At 41.8% G+C, this 19,087-nt stretch overlaps 1 protein-coding gene across 3 annotated transcripts in view; it reads left to right on the top strand.

Annotated features, from left to right (window-relative positions):
- The window catches only part of ptpn13 (protein tyrosine phosphatase non-receptor type 13), a 236,941-nt gene that overhangs the window by 58,392 nt on the left and 159,462 nt on the right, over positions 1-19,087 (top strand). For all 3 annotated transcript variants that reach the window (XM_055640029.1, XM_055640022.1, XM_055640017.1), the window contains exons 5-6: positions 12,733-12,918; positions 14,718-14,805. In XM_055640029.1, coding sequence (XP_055496004.1) covers positions 12,733-12,918; positions 14,718-14,805 — 274 coding nt within the window. The remainder of the gene's footprint in view (positions 1-12,732; positions 12,919-14,717; positions 14,806-19,087) is intronic.

The raw sequence follows: 19,087 nt of genomic DNA, 5'->3' as shown, positions 1-19,087 counted from the left end.
TATAGGGTCTGAAGTCAATACTGAGGTTGCCTAGGGGTTACTGCATGCTGCCTATATATCATTGTGTCACCTGCTGCATTGCCGGTCCCCTTACATGGAGCAGGATCACCCAGGAATTCAGACGGAGAAGACTGACACAACATCTCTGAGATATTATTCTATGTGCATGTTAAAGTTGATGTCAGGTAATCTGTACAGTGTCATCCTCTTCCAGTTTAATCAAAGCGCTAAGGATTAACTGGAGAGTTTGTTGGATTATGTAGTTAAGAGTTATTCACACTCTTGCAATGTGCAGAGGATGAATTATGAGAGGTCTAGGGGATTCTTTAATATGCAGGTTGCAATCTTTCATCCATGCATAGCTGTGTTACAGACAGAGATGTGTAGTGTTGTGCTAGAAGCAATTATTGTTGGTAATAGATAACGAGCCTCATCTTTCTTGGCCATGTATTTGCTGGGTCTCACCATTGTCTTCCCAACATAAGTAGGCTGAGGAAGGGACCTGACCCGAAACATCACCTATCCATTTTCTCCAAGGATGCTGCTTGACCCACTGAGTTACTCCAGCATTTTGTGTCCATCCTAGATATAAACAAGCATCTTCAGTTCCTTTTTATTATAAATAAGCTGATATCCCTGGTTCCCGAACTTGTTTTATCCATCCCCTATGGGTGTCTCGTGAAGCCTGTGCACATCATTGGCTTTAGATGTGTACTGCTGAGACCCTGTTCCCAGAATAAATATACTACACAGTCTAGAGCGGAGGTTTGCCATCTGCTATAGCTGTCAATAATAAGATCTGAACAAACCTATACCCATCCAATCTGCAGGTCTGGCAATTCTCATTGGAATCAATGTGGCCTCCATGTTTATGGCTGGGCTGGGGGGGTGTGGGCTGGAGATTGATGGTTCATGACATTGTTGAACTCAATGTGTTAGCACCTGTCACTTGAACTTTGAGCCTGGTGCTTGCTCACCTGGGGCTTGCTGAATGCTGATGGTGTTCTTCAGAACCAATGGCCATGGTCTACTTTATTTTGCCCAAAGTGTAATTTGACAGATCAGTGCAGAAATAAACAATATTAAGACTGGCAGTAATCATAGTTGAGTTTGCAACAAGGCAGTGAAGGCTGCTAGTCATGTTGGTTTTGTTTTCCTTGTTATGAAGGTGTGGAGTTAAAAGGAGGAACTTGTGGAAAAGTGTTATAAGTGCAGTCAGGGACAATAATAGACCAGGAGAAAGCATTAACTGCAGATGTGAAAGAATCTAGCAAAGGGAATAGTAGAATGTGAGAACAAAATATACCAATGAAGTTGAAGCTGAAGAGAAATGTTTTAGAATATTCACACATTTTCAATGGAGGCAGAAGTAATTTCCATCATCATTGTGGAGACTTTGGTGTACGTGAAATAGAAAGTCTAGGTAGACTTAAAGGATAAAGAAACAAACAGGCCCTTGACATACATGTGACATAAAATTGGCAAAGATTGACCATTATTTAAAGGAAGAAATATCTCCTTATTTTAGTCTTAAATGCCCTCCACCTTATTTGAAGACTGTATCCCTAGTTCTTGACTCTACTGGCGGATGGAACATCCTTCCCACATAGAGTCTGCCGTGTTGTGTTAAGGATTCTGTATATTTCAATTATATTATCGCTCATTCTTCTAAATGAGAGATTAGTAGCTTAGCCTATTCAAATAAATAGGCATAAAAAGTTGCAAACACTCTGCAAACCAAGCAGCATCCATCAATGAATAGAGAAACAGTTAAAGTTTCAGGTCTAGGACTCTTCAACAACCTCTCTCCACAAATGCTGCTTGACCCATTAAATATTCCCAGCATTTTCAATGTTTATTCCTGACTCAGCATCTGCAGTTTAATTTGATTTTCATTTATTTCAAATCACAGACCTGACATTTCAGGAAATTATCTGTTGAATCTGTTGATTCCTGTTTGCATCTATTCTTCATTTTAATTCCTTAATTAACTATAAAACCTTCGGTGAGGGAAGCAATGTTCCAGCGGCCTCTACCAACTTCGCACCAGACACCAACAATGCTGATTCCTCATGTCAACTTCTCCTTGACCATGAATCCCGTTTGAGCCATTTAAGCAGCATCGGCCTGTTCATAATGGGTACTCAGCTAATATTCATTGTTACTGTGTCCCATGCATCTGTCCCTTCAGTCAGCAACACCAAAATTATCGAGCAGTGGTGCATTTGTATTTTATCCTGTATTTTTCTTGGTGAAACATTGTTTAGTTTAGAGAGACAGCATGGAAACAGGCCCTTCGGCCCACTGAATCCATGCTGACCATCATTTACCCATTCACACTAGTTCTATGTTATCCTGCTTTTGCATCCACTCCCTGCATTTTACGGGCACTTTACCGAGACAAATTTCCTCCCACGTCTTTGGGATGTGGGAGGAAACCAGAAAACCATAAGAAAACCCACACGGTCGCAGGGAGAACGTGAAAACTCCACACAGACAACGCCTCAGGTCAGGACCAAACCCGGGTCTCTTGCACTATGAGGTTCACCAGACTGATTCCTGGGATGTCAGGACTGTCTTATGAAGAAAGACTGGATAGACTTGGTTTATACTCTCTAGAATTTAGGAGATTGAGAGGGGATCTTATAGAAACTTACAAAATTCTTAAGGGGTTGGACAGGCTAGATGCAGGAAGATTGTTCCCGATGTTGGGGAAGTCCAGGACAAGGGGTCACAGCTTAAGGATAAGGGGGGAATCCTTTAAAACCGAGATGAGGAGAACTTTTTTCACACAGAGAGTGGTGAATCTCTGGAACTTTCTGCCACAGAGGGTAGTTGAGGCCAGTTCATTGGCTATATTTAAGAGGATTAGATGTGGCCCTTGTGGCCAAGGGGATCAGAGGGTATGGAGAGAAGGCAGGTACGGGATACTGAGTTGGATGATCAGCCATGATCATATTAAATGGCGGTGCAGGCTCGAAGGGCCGAATGGCCTACTCCTGCACCTAATTTCTATGTTTCTATGTTTCTATGAGGCATCAGCTCTTCAAGCTGCACCACCATGCCACCCTGCTACACCACTGCATCTACCTTAGTTTTGTAATGTCACAATTATACTATACCTTCCAGTTGTGTTGCATATATTTTACTTGAAACCAACTTAACTTAGACACAATGGTATAACTGATTATTTTCTGTGCAATAATGCAAAGGGTGTCAACATGTAATTACGCTGTAAGTATAAAGAAGTATATGGTTGATACTGATCTTTGTAATGAGGCAGATAAGTTTAATTCTAACAACAACTGAATGGATCAGAACTGCTCTTTTGTAACACGGTCCTACCCAACTATGTCACTGGAATTACTAACTATTTGCCAGTGATTTTGTGTGAATGGTTTTAATTCCAATGTGGATACAAGGAAAAACAAAACAGTCTATAATTTTGATCCACTTATTAATACCCTGTTGACCAATATAAATATGGACATTTGTATTTCCTTACAGCTACTTTGAATTTTTTACATGTTGGCATCTGCTAATGTTCATTAACAATGAACAGATGACTTTAAAAATTACCTGTATTTTAAATAATGGTTTGCTGCTTTGGAAAAAGTCCTTTACAAATTTCTTTTGACATAATGTCAGAATGTCAATATAGTTTTTTGAGATACTTTTGCTAAATTGATATGGTTCTAGCTCTACAATCATTTTGGATGGTTTAAATTATTTTATGCTGCTGGTAACCTCATAAAAAATGAAGAAATATAGTGAGGGATTGCTTTAATTATAAAGCCCTTCTCCGGAAATTCCAGATTGTGACACTTTAACACCAGTTCCATTCTTAACTATTTATAGTTCACGTGGTTTTTCCGCTCAACTACCACTTTTACCTCCACCAGGATCAGTCTGATCCAATATCAACCATCACCACGTATTAAACAGTCATCACCTTCACCAAAACCCCCTCCCCCCACCGTGTTTCTATGTTTTTCTTCTCTCTCTAACTTTCTGCATTAGATTTAAATTCATTTTATTTTATTGTCATATACACTGGGATGCAATGAAATTCCCTGATCACATTAAGCTCCTAAAGTGCAGACATAGAGTAATGATTAAAAGCAACAATAAATATAATTACTAAATGTAAACAATGGTGCAGGAGTGTACTGCAAAGTCCAAGTTGTGCAAAAGAATATTAAAGTAACTTATTAACTTATCAACCAGATGGCATCATCAACAGCTCATCACCAAGGTAACTCCAGTGACACCTGACCAGGGAGATTCCTTTTCTTGAATCCATCTCTTACCCTATCCTCTGCAACTTAAAACTTATTTTCTCTCTTTCTGAGTCCCAACAAAGTGTTTTGAACTGAAATGTTTTTTTCCCACAGATTCCAACCTGCTGAGTGGTTTCAGCATTTCATGTTACAATTTCAAATTTCTGCCATTCTCAGTTTTTAGATTGTTTTATGACATCCGTATTGTGAAATCCATTAAACAATGAATGAATGAATCTCTTTATTGTCATTGCACATGGTACAACGAAACTTAAAAGTCAATCCCACGGTGCGATTCACAAGAGCAATTTTAAAAATATAAGAAAAGGTAAAAATATATACATATAAAAAAAAATTACAGATAACTAACAATAGCAGCTGAGGTAGAACCATTCAGTTGAATGTGAGTGTTATTTCTTATTTTGCATTGTTAGGTTCACGTATGGCTATGGGGTAGAAGCTGTCTCTAAGTCTGTTTGTGCGAGTTTTGAAAGACCTGTACCGTCTGCCAGAGGGCAGCAAGTGGAACAGGTTGTGTCCAGTGTGGGAAGGGTCCTTCAGGATGTTGGCTGTCCTGCAAAGGCAGCGAGAGCTGAAGATGTCCTTCAGGGAAGGCAGTGGGCAGCCAGTGATTTTTTGTGCGGTGTTGATGACCCTTTGAAGGGCTCTCCTGTCCGCTGCAGAGCAGCTGGCATACCATGTGGTTATACAGTACGCCAGCACACTCTCGATGGAGCAGCAGTAGAAGGACACCAGCAGCTTCTCCTCCAGGTTGTTTTTCGTGAGGATCCTCAGAAAGTAGAGTCGCTGCTGGGCCTTCTTGACTGCTGTGGTGGTGTTTGTAGTCCAGGAGAGATCCTCCGTAATTTGTGTGCCCAGGAATCTGAATTCTGAGACCCTTTCCACACAGTCCCCATTGATGAATAGGGGTTTGAGGGCTGCACTGTTCTTACGGAAGTTTATGATAATTTCCTGTGTGTTTATGGTGTTTACGATGAGGTTGTTGTCTGAACACCACGCTGCCAGTCTTTGGACTTCCTCCCTGTAGGCTGTCTCATCTCCTCCTGAGATGCGTCCAACCACAGTCGTGTCGTCCGCAAACTTGACAATGGTGTTGGTGGAGTGGGCAGGGGCACAATCGTGGGTGTAGAGGGCGTAGAGGAGGGGGCTCAACACACAGGCCTGTGGGGAGCCAGTGCTGAATGTGATGGGGGTGGAGAGGTGATGGCCTAATCTGACGGTCTGGGGGCGGTTAGACAGAAAGTCCTTGATCCAGAGGCAGATGGGTTGGGAGAGTCCTAAATCCATGAGTTTGGTGACTAGTCTGCTGGGGATGATGGTATTGAAGGCGGAGCTAAAGTAAATGAAAAGCATCCTCACATAGCTCCCCTGGTGTTCGAGGTGGGTCAGTGCAGTGTGAAGAGCAGTGGCGATGGCATCCTCAGTGGACCTATTTGCTCTATAGGCAAACTGGTGTGGATCGAAGGTGGGCGGGAGGCTGGCTTTGATGTGTTGCTGGACCAGCCTCTCGAAACACTTCATGATGACTGGTGTGAGAGCTACCGGTCGGTAGTCGTTAAGGCCGCTGATAACAGGCTTTTTTGGTAGTGGGATGATTGTGGCAGACTTCAGGCATGGTGGGATGATGGATTTGGACAGGGACAGGTTGAAGATTTTCGTGAAGAGCTCGGAGAGCTGGTCTGCACATTCCTTCAGAATCCTTCCTGTCACGCCATCTGGGCCGGCAGCCTTCCTCGGGTTCACTGCCCTGAGCACCCACCTCACTTCATGCTCCTGCACAGTGAGGGTGTAGTTGTTGTTGTTAGGGGCTGGTGGGAGAATGGTGACGAGCTCTTCTGGTTCTGTCTCGAAGCGAGCAAAGAAGCAGTTCAGCTACTCTGCCAGTGAGGCATCGCCGTCGGCCATCGTGCTGTTGCTGGGCTTGTAGTTGGTGATGTGCTGGATGCCCTGCCACACCCGCCGTGGATCGTTGTTGTTAAAGTGGTCCTCTATCTTCCTCTTGTGGGCCGCTTTGGCATCCCTGATGCCTTTCTTCAGGTTGGCTCTAGCAGCGCTGTACAGGGCTCTGTCGCCAGACCTGAAGGCGGTGTTGCGGTCCTTGAGGAGAGTTTGGACCTCTTTTGTCATCCACGGCTTCTGGTTGGGAATACACCCGGATGAGTTTGTCGGTGGTGACGTTGTCAACACAGTTCTGGATGTAAAAGAGTACCGTGGATGTGTACTCCTCCGTCCTGATTTCCAAAAATGTCCCAGTTTGTCCTTTCAAAGCAGTCCTGTAGCTGTGAGGAAGCTCCTTCACGCCAGGTTTTAACAGTCCTTGTGGTGGGTTGAGCTTTTCTCCTGAGGGGGGTGTATGCTGGTGCTAAGTGAATGGATAGGTGATCCGACTGGCCTAAGTGTGGTAGTGGTGTGGCTGTAAACCCCTTCTTGATGTTTGAGTTGTCTAATGTCTTCTCTCCCCTGGTTGCACATTTGGTGTGTTGTTCAAACTTGGGGAGAACTGATTTTAAGTCTGCGTGATTGAAATCACCAGCTATGATATGGGCTGCTTTGGGGTAGGTGTTCTCTTGTTTGCTGATAGTGCTATGGAGGTAGCCTAGGGCTATGCTAGCATTAGCATCCGGTGGGATATACACAGCTCTAACTATGACCATGGTAAACTCACGTGGAAGGTAGAAAGGCCTGCATCTAACTATCAGGTACTCCAAATCAGCAGAACAGTGTCTGTCTATGATTGTGGTATTTGTGCACCAGTTGTTGTGAAAGTAGATGCATAACCTCCCTCCTTTGCTCTTACCGGAGTCTTTGTTTCTATCCCAGCAAAACGCTGGGCGGCCTGCTAGCTCAATGGCTCCGTCCGGTACAAGTGCCTGTAGCCACGTCTCTGTTATTAGCAGAATGCAACTGTCCGCGATTCATTTATTTGCGGCGACCTGTAGTCTTAGTTCGTCCATTTTGTTGGTGATAGATCTGGCGTTGGTGAGAATGATGCTGGGTAGCGGTGGTTTATGTGTTTGTTGCCTTAGCCTAGTGAGTAGTCCGGACCGGCGACCACGCTTTTGCTTCCTGTGCCTCCTCCGTCTCCGGCGTTTGCTGGGGCCGACAACAATCCACGGAGAGCCCGGTTTCCTGGCTATCTCCTCCGGTATGTTGCGTGAATGCAGAAAAACACACTTAACTGCCTGTTTACACTGTAATCTGATAATCAGAAGATCCTGTCGGCTGAAGGTGAGATTCGCACGACAAAACGTAACATTGTCAAACAGACATACAAACAAAAACACCAAAAAAAAGCACCGAAACGGGATATCAGCTGATTTGATGGTAAACGTTCTGTTTTATTTTATATACAGAAAATAAAGCTTTCTTTGAGTTTAATGTTTGTGCAAAATGGAAATTGAGTAGTCAATGTGAAGTTTGACGTCTTATTGAGAATTTCAAGATTTTTGTGAGGTAATTCATTGAAGGTGTTTCAAAATATTTGGTCTTAAAATAAGGTTTGCTCTTCATGAGAGTAGTGCATTTCTGTATGGAATAATTCAGTGAAAGGATCAACAGCAACTGTGGTGATGCCTCTGCTAATCAAAGGAGTTAAGTGATACATTTGTGTATGTGTTAATTGCAAGAATAGAAAAACTTGCATTGAAAAAGATAAAGAATAGGCAAAGACACACAGAAAGCAGATGAATAATGCTCCTCTCTCTCCTTTTCTCTCTTTTTGCAACATTTCTTCCTTGTTCTCTCCTAAATAATAATAATAATAATAATAATAATAATAATAATAATAATAATAATAATAATAATAATAAAAATAATAAATACTTTATTGATCCCCTCCGGGAAATTCAGATGTCCAGAAGCCCCCAACCAACAAAACCCACAGATTCAAAACGAACGCAGACAGAAAATACATAGAATACACTTTGGACACTACCTGAGAGCAATAAATACTTAAAAAGACCAATAATTAACAATTAAAAATTAAAAATTGCAAGAATGCATCCCCCTACAGCCTAGCGGTCCGAATTATAAAATCTAATGGCTGCAAGGGTGAAGGATCTCCTGAACCGCTCCGTTCTACAGGGCAGGGAGAGGAGCCGGTTGTTGTTCCGAGTGCTCTTTTGACTCTCCAGAATTCCATGGAGGGGATGCCCCGGGTTTTTCAGGATGAACTGCACCTTGTGCCTCATACGCCTCTCAAGCACATCCATCCCAGAGTCTACTATCCCCTCCAGCACTGAGCTAGCTCGTTTAACCAGTTTGACCAGCTTCTTGTTGTTTTTTGCACTAATGCTGTTGCCCCAGCAGCCAACAGCGTAGAAAATAACACTTGCAACCACAGTGTTGTAAAACATGTGCAGCATGTCATTACACACATTGAAGGGTTTGAGCCTTCTGAGGAAAAAGAGTCTGCTCTGGCCTTTTTTGTAGAGGTAGTCAGAGTTGACAGACCAGTCCAGTTTGTTATCAAGGTGCACTCCAAGGTATTTATATGTCTGCACCACCTCAATGTCAGCCCCAGCAGCGTTGACCGGCTGAAGGGGGAGCTTGGACCAGGGATTTCAGGGCACCATAATGTTTGGGACACAGCATTGTCATGTAAATGAAGGTAGTCATGTTTAGTATTTTGTTGCATATCCTTTGCATGCAATGACTGCTTGAAGTCTGCGATTCATGGACATCACCAGTTGCTGGGTGTCTTCTCTGGTGATGCTCTGCCAGGCCTGTATTGCAGCCATCTTTAGCTAATGCTAGTTTTGGGAGCTAGTCCCCTTCAGTTTTCTCTTCAGCATATAAAAGGCATGCTCAATTGGGTTCAGATCGGGTGATTGACTTGACCACTCAAGAATTGACCATTTTTTAGCAGTATGTTTGGGATCGTTGCCTTGTTGTAGAATGAACCACCGGCCAATGAGTTTTGGACGAGCAGATAGGATGTGTCAAAACATTTCAGAATTCATTATGCTACTACCATCAGCAGTTCTATCATCAATGATGATGTGAGCCAGTATCTTCAGCAGCCATACGTACCCAAGCCATAACACCCCACCACAGTGTTTCACAGATGAGGTGTAGTATGCTTTGCATCTTGGGTAGTTCCTTCTCTCCTCCATACTCTGATAAGTTAATCTTTGTCTCATCTGTCCACAAGACCTTTTTCCAGAACTATGGTTGCTCTTTTAAGTACTTCTTGGCAAACTGTAACCTAGCCATCTTATTTTTGCGGCTAACTTGTGGTTTGCATCTTGCAGTGTAGCCTCTGTATTTCTGTTCATGGTCTTCTGTGGACAGTGGTCATTGACAAATCCACACCCGACTCCTGAAGAGTGTTTTGGATCTGTCGGGACAGGTGTTTGGGTTTTTTTCTTTATTATAGAGAGAATTCTTCTGTCATAACCTGTGGAGGTCTTCCTTGGCCTGCCAGTCCCTTTAAAATTAGTAAGCTCACCAGTGCACTCTTTCTTCTTAATGATGTTCCAAACAAGATTTTGGTAAGACGAAAGTTTGGCTGATGTCTCTAACAGTTTTATTCTTGTTTCTCAGTCTCATAATGGTTTTGTTCACTTTCATTGGCACAGCTTTGGTCCTCATGGTGATAAACAGCAATAAAAGTTTCCAAAGGTGATGGACATACTGGAAGAAAGACTAGGTGCTGGGAGCTCTCTTATACCTGCATTAAGGAGGCAATTAAACAATTTTTTGGTCCTGCGCACTGCAATATCTTAAAATTTGTTTTCTTCAGCAGGTTCCCCACTCAGTATCCAGCTTGCTTGACAGGCTTGGCCACGTATCTGATGAGGAACATTCTAGTAGCTCAGGAGCTGGTAGAAAGCCTGAAACTGGCTTAGCAGTAGTGTTTGGGAGTATGTGGAAGAGGGAGCAGTGAGGGTAGTGCAGGTATACGGTTTTGGTCTCCTGAGGGAAGGGAAGATCTGATCATGGATAGTGGTCAGATGGCAAGCTGGGAAACTTGCTACACAGGGCAGAGGTACTCCTGCCTCACGTGCAATGTAAAGGCACTGCAACAAATCAGTTCTCGCTTCTACTTTAGCCTACAGGCTCCTCAAGGAGTAAGTGGGCTCCTGGCAAGAATTTTTAGCTCACTAAAAAGATTTGATTTGAATCACTATTGAAATAATATATTTAAGCTTAAATTGATTCAACAAATTAATTGGATATGACATATGTTCAGAATTCTCTTGTTTTAAACCATATTCCCTTGTGGCTACTTTTCATGATCTTTCTTTTGGAGTCATGGATTCTGGCTCCCATGCTAAAGAGACGCATACTAAATAACTGTGTTCGATTCCATTTAATTTGAGTATGTTTCCTGCTAGCATCTATTCATGAAGTTGTGTAATATGCCTTTTTGTTATGCAGCTTGTGATTAAGGCTATGATATCGGCATCAGATTCACATAATTGAAATTCACGTAATAAGTTCAAAGGGTAGTCGAGAATTGCTTGGAAAATTACAAAAAATATATAACCAACCCTTTAACACCTGCAATGCAAGTTTAGGGACCATGTAATTATTTATTTAAACAATGATACCAAGTGCTGGAGTAACTCAGCAGGTCTTGCAGACTGTCCGGAGAGCATGGTTAAATGACTTTACAAGTTGGCACCCTTCATCAGACTGATTCTAGTGGGGGTGGGGGGGGGAGAAAGCTGGAAAAGAGGCTAAAAGCCTGTCAAGTGATCAGTAGATACAGGGTGGTTTGATTTGCAGAAAACGATAAGAAAAAAGGCTGTAAGATAAGGAGAGAAAATTAATGAAATATGAAATAGAGGAAGAGATATAGTGGAAGGGGATGGTGAAAAGGAAAAGTGTGGGGGGGCATTTGGGGAGAAATGGGTGTGTACGCAGGTGAGGCACAGGGAAGAGAGGGGGGGAAAGGGGAGGGGTATTTGTTGGTTAGTTACCTAAAACTGGAGAATTCAGTGTTCATGTTGTTAGGTTGAAAGCTACCCAAGCGGAATATGAGGTGCTTTCCCATCCAGTTTGGGTGTGGTCTCTCACTGGCAATGAAGGAAGCCCAGGGCTGAATTGCTTGGAGATAGAAAGGGGAATTAAATAGTTAGCAACCGGGAGATCTAGCAGTCCTTGGCGACCAAGCGCAAGTGTTCGGTGAAACGCTTGTTCTCGCAGATGTAAAGGAGGCCGCATTGGTAGAATCAAATGCAGTAGATAGATTAGAGAAGGTGAACGTGAACCTCTGTCACACCAGTTGCTTCTTCTTGCGTGTGGCGTGCACAGCCTAAAGTTGTAGGGCAACTTGTTCTATCTTAGAAACATAGAAACATAGAAAATAGGTGCAGGAGGAGGCCATTCAGCCCTTTGAGCCAGCACCGACATTCATTGTGATCATGGCTGATCGTCCCGTATCAATAACCCGTGCCTGCCTTGTCCCCATATCCCTTGACTCCACTAGCCCCTAAAGCTCTATCTAATTCTCTCTTAAATCCATCCAGTGATTTGGCCTCCACTGCCCTCTGTGGCAGGGAATTCCATAAATTCACAACTCTCTGGGTGAAAAAGTTTTTTCTCACCCCAGTCTTAAATGATCTCCCCTTTATTCTAAGACTTTGGCCCCTGGTTCTCGACTCGCCCAACATTGGGAACATTTTTCCTGCATCTAGCTTGTCCAGTCGTTTTATAATTTTATATGTTTCTATAAGATCCCCCTCATCCTTCTAAACTCCAGTGAATACAAGCCTAGTCTTTTCAATCTTTCCTCATATGACAGTCCCGCCATCCCCGGGATCAATCTCGTGAACCTACGCTGCACTGCCTCAATCACAAGGATGTTCTTCCTCAAATTAGGAGACCAAAACTTCTTTGATTGTGCATGCCAGGTTGATTGCATTCATGGAAACAGGGCGGACGACGTGAAGGTTGCAATCTCCCACCCCAACAGGGTTGCTGAGCTCACTGTATGGATGTGAGGGAGGAAGTATAGTTACAGGTACTACACCTGTGGTTTCAGGGAAAGTACCTGGGATGGGGCCAGTTTGGGTAGGAAGAGATAAAAGAACCAAGGAGTTGTGGAGGGTGGGTACTCTGTGGAAAGCGGACAGGGTTGGGGATGGGAAGATGTGACGGGTGGTGGGATCACATTGAAGGTGGCGGAAATGTTGGAGATTGATGTCAGATACAGTGATTATTCCCAATACTCCAAGAAGTTCACGTACAGGCATCATAAAAAGAATGTTGTTTTTGTTGAGTTGTTATTCTTTGATAATTCATTGTTATAAAATTGTCTCTGCATATTTTTCTAATTAGAAGTGTTCATTCCCTTTTACCAAAATGTTTCTGGCAGTGAAGTAACATGCATGAAATTCATGTTCTGTTCAACTAACATTCTTTAGATTTCAACTGAACATTATTTGTAAATGCAACTGTGATATTTTGGTTTTCTATTTTTTAGCCAATAAAACTTGGGGAACACCTGAACAGCATATTACTGAACATGTGTGAAGACCTGGTGTACACAAGAGGTTCAATGCGAACCATTCTAGATGCTTGCAGTGCTCATATCCGGAATAGTAACTGTGAACCAGCTTTTTCATATGTCAAGCAGCTGGTAAAGCTTGTCTTGGGAAGTTTAACTGCTGTAAGTACTTGATTGTGAAATCCCATTATTTTATATATTTCGATATTAAAATTCCTTGACCTTGTTGAAAATGTGTTGGTGCAAATACAGATGTAAAAATGTTCCGTATTTTAACCACCTCAACCATCGCCTCCTGGTGACCAAACATCCATCCCCAAGTTGTAGTGTGAATAGTTCTACAGATAAAATGTGATCTTCCCGGGAAAAAATCTGAAGAAATATTTGGAATGTATCATCACAGAAACACGTGTTTTTTCTTTGACTTCACAAGAGTCTTCAACCCTGTCAACCAAGCAGGACTACTGAGAAACCTTCTCAAATTAATCTACCTTCAGATATTGGTCTTCAATCTACATCTGCTAAATATGCAAGCTGTGATTCAACCATTTCTTTCATCCTGGTCAGGCAGGGTTCTCTCATCATTCCAGACTTGATCTCAATTCTCTTCATCACAATACTGCACCATTTTCAACAAGCTCTGCATTGGTGCATGGCTAATCGACAGGCAGAATGGGAAACAGTTTAACCTAAGTTTCCATCACTCCAGAATTAAGATAATTTAACCTTGATCTTCCATTCTTAATGTGCAGACAATGTTTAAAACTGTACTCGATAGGAGACTGAGGTCCCAGTGATCATTGACTTGGTGAAATGAATGGCCTTGCTTTAAACATCACAAAGACACAGATCCCTGCCTAATTTTACTTTGCTGTACAACAACACTTCCCTGACACTGAAAGTCCACAAGATCCTGGAAAACATGGATTGCTTTCCATAGTTTGTGAGCCAATTCTCTGTGAAGGCAGACATGGATGAGGAAGATAATATTCAAATAGTAAAAACTTAAATCAGCAAAAAGTTTGTAGTCAGCAATAAATGCCATCCTCCTGAATGCTTCAGAGATGTCAACGACATGATCTGGCTGGTGCTTCTAAGCACTGGAGTGGCATCATTACACCACCTCTGCAAAGTCCTCCAAATCTGATGACAAGTAAGTAAGTAATCCAGTGTCAGCATCTCCTCCCAGGCCAATCTCCCTAGCATTGAGGTTCCAATTATTCTCACACAGAGATGGTGGGGGCACATTGTCCACATGGCTCACACTAACCCTCTGAAGCAAGTGTTCAACTCTGAGCTCTATCACACGAAATTTGCACAAGGCCGCAGAATGTTCAAAGATGTTCTCAAAGACATACTTCATGACATGAGAATCCCTGCCCTATGATTGCCCAAAATGGAGGGGAGATCTGGGAAGCCATTGAGCACCGTGAGTGAAGACTGCAGGAATGCTGAGTAAAAACACCAGAAAACGAGCAGGGAACATGTCAAGTAACCCACCCACCAAACGCACCAGGCACCTATTTCCCCACTTGCAAAATAATCCACAGATTTACTGTAGGCATTCTTCTTTAGGCATGTCAGAACCCACAAAACTGGAGTGGCAGCATGTTATGCACCACCAAAAGTGATTAAATGAAACAAAACATATTTAAAAAAGTACCATTCTCAAGTCTCAAAAACATGAGGCTATGTCTTGACGCAACATATGGATACAATCTGCAATGAAAACCATCAGTGATTTTATTGGTGTTCCGGGTTAAAAAGCTTGGCAGCTTTAGTTCTTTCCTTCCCACTGTGTTTTCTTTTTAAAACACTTGGTATCAGTTTAATAATGGGAAACATGAATTTTCACTTTCCATATTAAAACAACTTTTATTTTGGAAATTATGTGAATATAATTTGTGCCTGATCAAAGTGAAAGTGAACTTTGCTAAAGTCTAATATATTCTATGTTGCAGCTGAATCAGCTGTCCTTGCATCCAGTCAGCAAGTTAGATCGTAGCCAAGAAATTCGTGATCGACTAAGGGGCAAGGGTTTTCCAAAAGGTGAGTTTGTATGGAGCTCATCCATTGAAGGTGTTTGAGAATACAGCTAACTTTGTTGCTTTGTGAGTATTGTCAGCATCTGTTGAGCAAACTCAGTGCCTGGTTTCTGCTGCAACGCTCTTTGACAGCATGACTCAGTGGCATATGAATTCAATCATGCTCAGTCAGCTTGTCAGCATGAATTGTGCTCATTATGGCAGTTTCTGATCTGAAGTGGATGATCACTGCCTGTCATATCAGATAGAGCATTTAACAGATTTCCAATTGGAAAAAAAATGAGTCAGGCTTTGGTAATTGGGTCTAAATGTGAGGCTGCCTGCCCAATACTTAAATTCCCATGTAGCGAACCGGAACAGTCGCGAAGCTCCTTGCAGAGCCACGATTTAAAAACAAATCCTTAACTGACCCACCTACTGGTTGATTCTGATAGATTACTGTTTAAAAATTGTCGACCATTGCAACCAAAATTGAAGGTTCTTGGTAGAACATTTAACAGCTGATTGTAGCGACCATCAGAATGCTCTCTCCATTTCAGTGTCATGGCGATGCCTGCATTTTGCTCAAATATTAATACAAGCACCAAATCCAGAAGGATATTATATAAATAGGCACAGTAGCCCAGCTGGTAGAGCCTCTGCCTCACGGTGCGCGAGACTCGTGTTAGATCCGGACCTCGGGTGCTGTCTGTGTGGACTTTGCATGTTCTCCCTGCGACCATGTGGATTTCCTCTGGATACTCCAGTTCTTCCCACCTCCCAAAGGTGTGCAGGGGTTAATTGGCCTCTGTAAATTACTGGTAGTGTGTTGGGAGTTGATGAGAATGTGGGCTAACATACAACGGCTGTGAACCTGTGACCAATAGTCGTCTTGGACCCAATGGGCCAAAGGGATTGTTTTCAAACTCTGTCTCTAAACTCAACTAAATGATGATGTTAATATTTTGTAATATGCTGAACTAAGAATAGTTCTCTTACAAGTTCCTAGACCTAATGTTGGGTGTTTGATTAACTATCGTAGCCCCTGAGTGAAATGGACCATGGATGCTACATCAAGGGAGACAGAAGGGTGATGAACTTCTGTACTTTGTGGTAAATGACCACAAGCACCTTTAAAGCTGGATACAAACTGCATTGCCTTGATTTTAGTTGGTGGCCTGACATAATTGCAGTGTAGCATTAAATTAGTCACTGAATAAATAAGATTATAGGATTGCTAGCATAGACAATTACTCCTGAGAGAGGATAGCAGCTACATTTCCAATGTCAGTACCTGGAGTGCACCTCATACTCATGCTGATCTGTATATGATAATCTGTAAGGATGTTGTGGCATTTTGGAACCCCCAACTAGTGATAAACCCCCGAGGCAAAATAGTATCAATACTTCTAATGTGGAAACAATTAGGTGTATTGTCAAAAGTTCCATTGTGATAAGCACTGCTGCATTTGAAATGAACCTCTGACTTCAGGCTTGATGGCATGCTCTCAATAGATGGCATAACATTCCATAACACTTTGCACTTCACCCTTTCATCAAGTGTCTTCATGGCTTCATGAAGAGAACATCTTCTTTCGTCAAATATTAAGAGCTTGTACGAGGAAGTTTTAAGCAGAATGATGGAGGAGGAACTAGTAGAAGTTCTGTCCCATTTTCAAATTGAGTTTGAAAAAAGGCTTCAGAACGGGTTAGGTCATATGATAAAAAACAATGCTGTTGGAGTTGATCTTGGTGGAGGAATAGCTAAATAATAGCAAGCTTTGAAGAGGCATAAGGGGGTCGTTTTCAGACAGGCAATCAGTGCCCGGGTTGTACCGCAGGGATCAATGCTGTATATTATTGTATACTGTATGTAGCAATGTTACAAAATTTTGAGATTTTAAAAATCAAGTCTGCAATTGATCTCATCAGATAAAGCAAAAAATAAGTTTAATTTGACACCTAATTCACTTTCATATCTTCAGTATTAAAAAAGTTATGGCCATTTTCATACTGGGAAATTAGCATCTTGTTCCCTATTGCTTTTCCATTGACTTAACACAAAAGCTGTGATCGAGGACAGTCAAAAGCCCATAACTTTCTTAAAAATTAAGAGAACTGAATGAAATTTTCAATTATTAAAGATTGAAGCATTCTGAAACAAATATAAAACATCTTACTTGGATGACATGAAATTAAAGCATACAATTAGTTAATTACCTAATTGTAGCTAATTACAAAATTGACCGTTGTGACAGAAATAGTAATAAACACCCAGACTTCTTTGATAATTCAAAAATGTGATATTCTCAAGATCAGAACTTTAATATTATTGTATAATATGCTGTAAGCCTGTAACAGTTAGGTAAATAAATTACAATTTCTAGCAATAAACAAAGTCTTTATGGAGAAGGTCAGTTGCTTGCTGGTACATTGGCATATCATAATCATTAGCATCATCATACTCCTCAGATTGTAACCGATTGTACCTGTACACCTTGTTTTTCCTCAACTTTTCAATTTTGGCATTGTAAACTACAAGTTTTTGCTCTTCAAACCACACATGACATGCCTTTCTGCCCACTACTTTCCCATTAACAATGTCCTGTAGATCCCATTTCTTAAGAAAAGGATAATTTTTTTAAATAGCCTAAGTATCCAAATAACAAACTAATCCCATTCACACAAGAATTCACAATATAACATGATTTTTAAATCTCACTATCATGAATTTATATCCCAGATGGAAGAAATTTAGTGTTTAATTCCCATAAATTAATCTAGAAACATCCACCCAAAATATAATCATATTATTGTTTTTTGCACAATACATGTAACTCAAACTGTTGTGAATATTTAGTTTAATAATAATGATCATGGAGAGAGCGAATAACACAAAATATAGACAATTTAGACGGATTATCTCCAAAAAAAAATGGGCATTTTGATTCTGGAACGCGATCGATTGGAACGTTGCATTTGCAGTGAATTTGAATCCCATTTCTGCAGGAAAAACACTGCCAGTTCGTATGGGGCCCAAATCACATTTTCGCAACGTAAAATTAGATTAAAGCCACCCCAAGAAGCAAGATTATATGTAAAATACACGACTTACACTTTGTTTTGTCCCGTTCTTGCAATCCATCACGTTGTAGGCGTTCAAATTCGCTTTTTACTGTAATCCAAATATTAAATTGTCCAGCGATTTAAAAAAAGAATAGCGCGAACGGGAGGTGGATTGATTTTTCTTCATCAGCTCACAGCCCGAGGAAGTCCGCTTCCGATAGGCAGTACAAAACAGCATTTTAATCCCGCCCCCCCCCAAAGGTGCCAAAGTCGCTTACACGGCCAGTGGCAGATCTGCACCGCCGCTGAAGGTAGGTATTGTAACATCGCTACTGTATGTAGAGAAAACGTTGGGGAATAGAATATGATGTTGAAAAACGTGGTTCATTGTGTACAGAAGAACTAGAGAATAGTATTATTTAAATGGAAAAAAACCCATCAGCTGGTAGGATTGTACATGAAACACAAAGTGAATACATTAGTGCAGCAGGTAACAAGTAAAGCTAATGCAGCTAACGAAATTGGCTTGTTTCCACGTCTAAACTAATGAAACGTTGACTCTTATTTCAAAGGGGTTGGAATGGAAAGAGAGATTTTACTGTAATTTAATGAGGCATAAATGAGATCACATCTAGATTAATGTAAACAATTTTGGTCTCCCTTTTGAAGGAAAGTGGGGTGCCGCAAGGCTCGGTGCTGAGACCACAGCTATTTACAATATACATTAATGATTTAGATGAAGGGATTAAAAGTAACATTAGAAAATTTGCAGGTGACACAAAGCTGGGTGGCAGCTTGAACTGCGAGGAGGATGATATGAGGATGCAGGGTGATTTGGACAGGTTGCGCGAGTGGGCAGATGCATGGCAGATTAAGTTTGATGTTGATAAATGTGAGGTTATCAACTTTGGTGGCAAGAACAGGAAGGCAGATTATTATCTGAATGGTGTCATGTTAGGAAAAGGGGAAGTACAACGAGACATGGGTATCCTTGTACATCCGTCACTGAAAGTAAGCATGCAGGTACGGCAGGCAGTGAAGAAACCTAATGGCATGTTGGCCTTCATAACAAGATGAGTTGCGTATAGGAGCAAAGAGGTCTTTCTGCAGTTGTACAGGGCCCTGGTGAGACCACACCTGGAGTATTGTGTGCAGTTTTTGTCTCCAAATTTGAGGAAGGACATCCTTGTTATTGAGGGAGTGCAGCGTAGGTTCACGAGGTTAATTCCCGGGATGGCGGG

This window comes from Leucoraja erinacea, chromosome 1 (assembly GCF_028641065.1).
Source record: "Leucoraja erinacea ecotype New England chromosome 1, Leri_hhj_1, whole genome shotgun sequence".
NCBI classification, from domain to species: domain Eukaryota; kingdom Metazoa; phylum Chordata; class Chondrichthyes; order Rajiformes; family Rajidae; genus Leucoraja; species Leucoraja erinaceus.
Note: the sequence above shows the minus strand (reverse complement) of the source record. Positions and strands in the feature narration are given on the sequence as shown.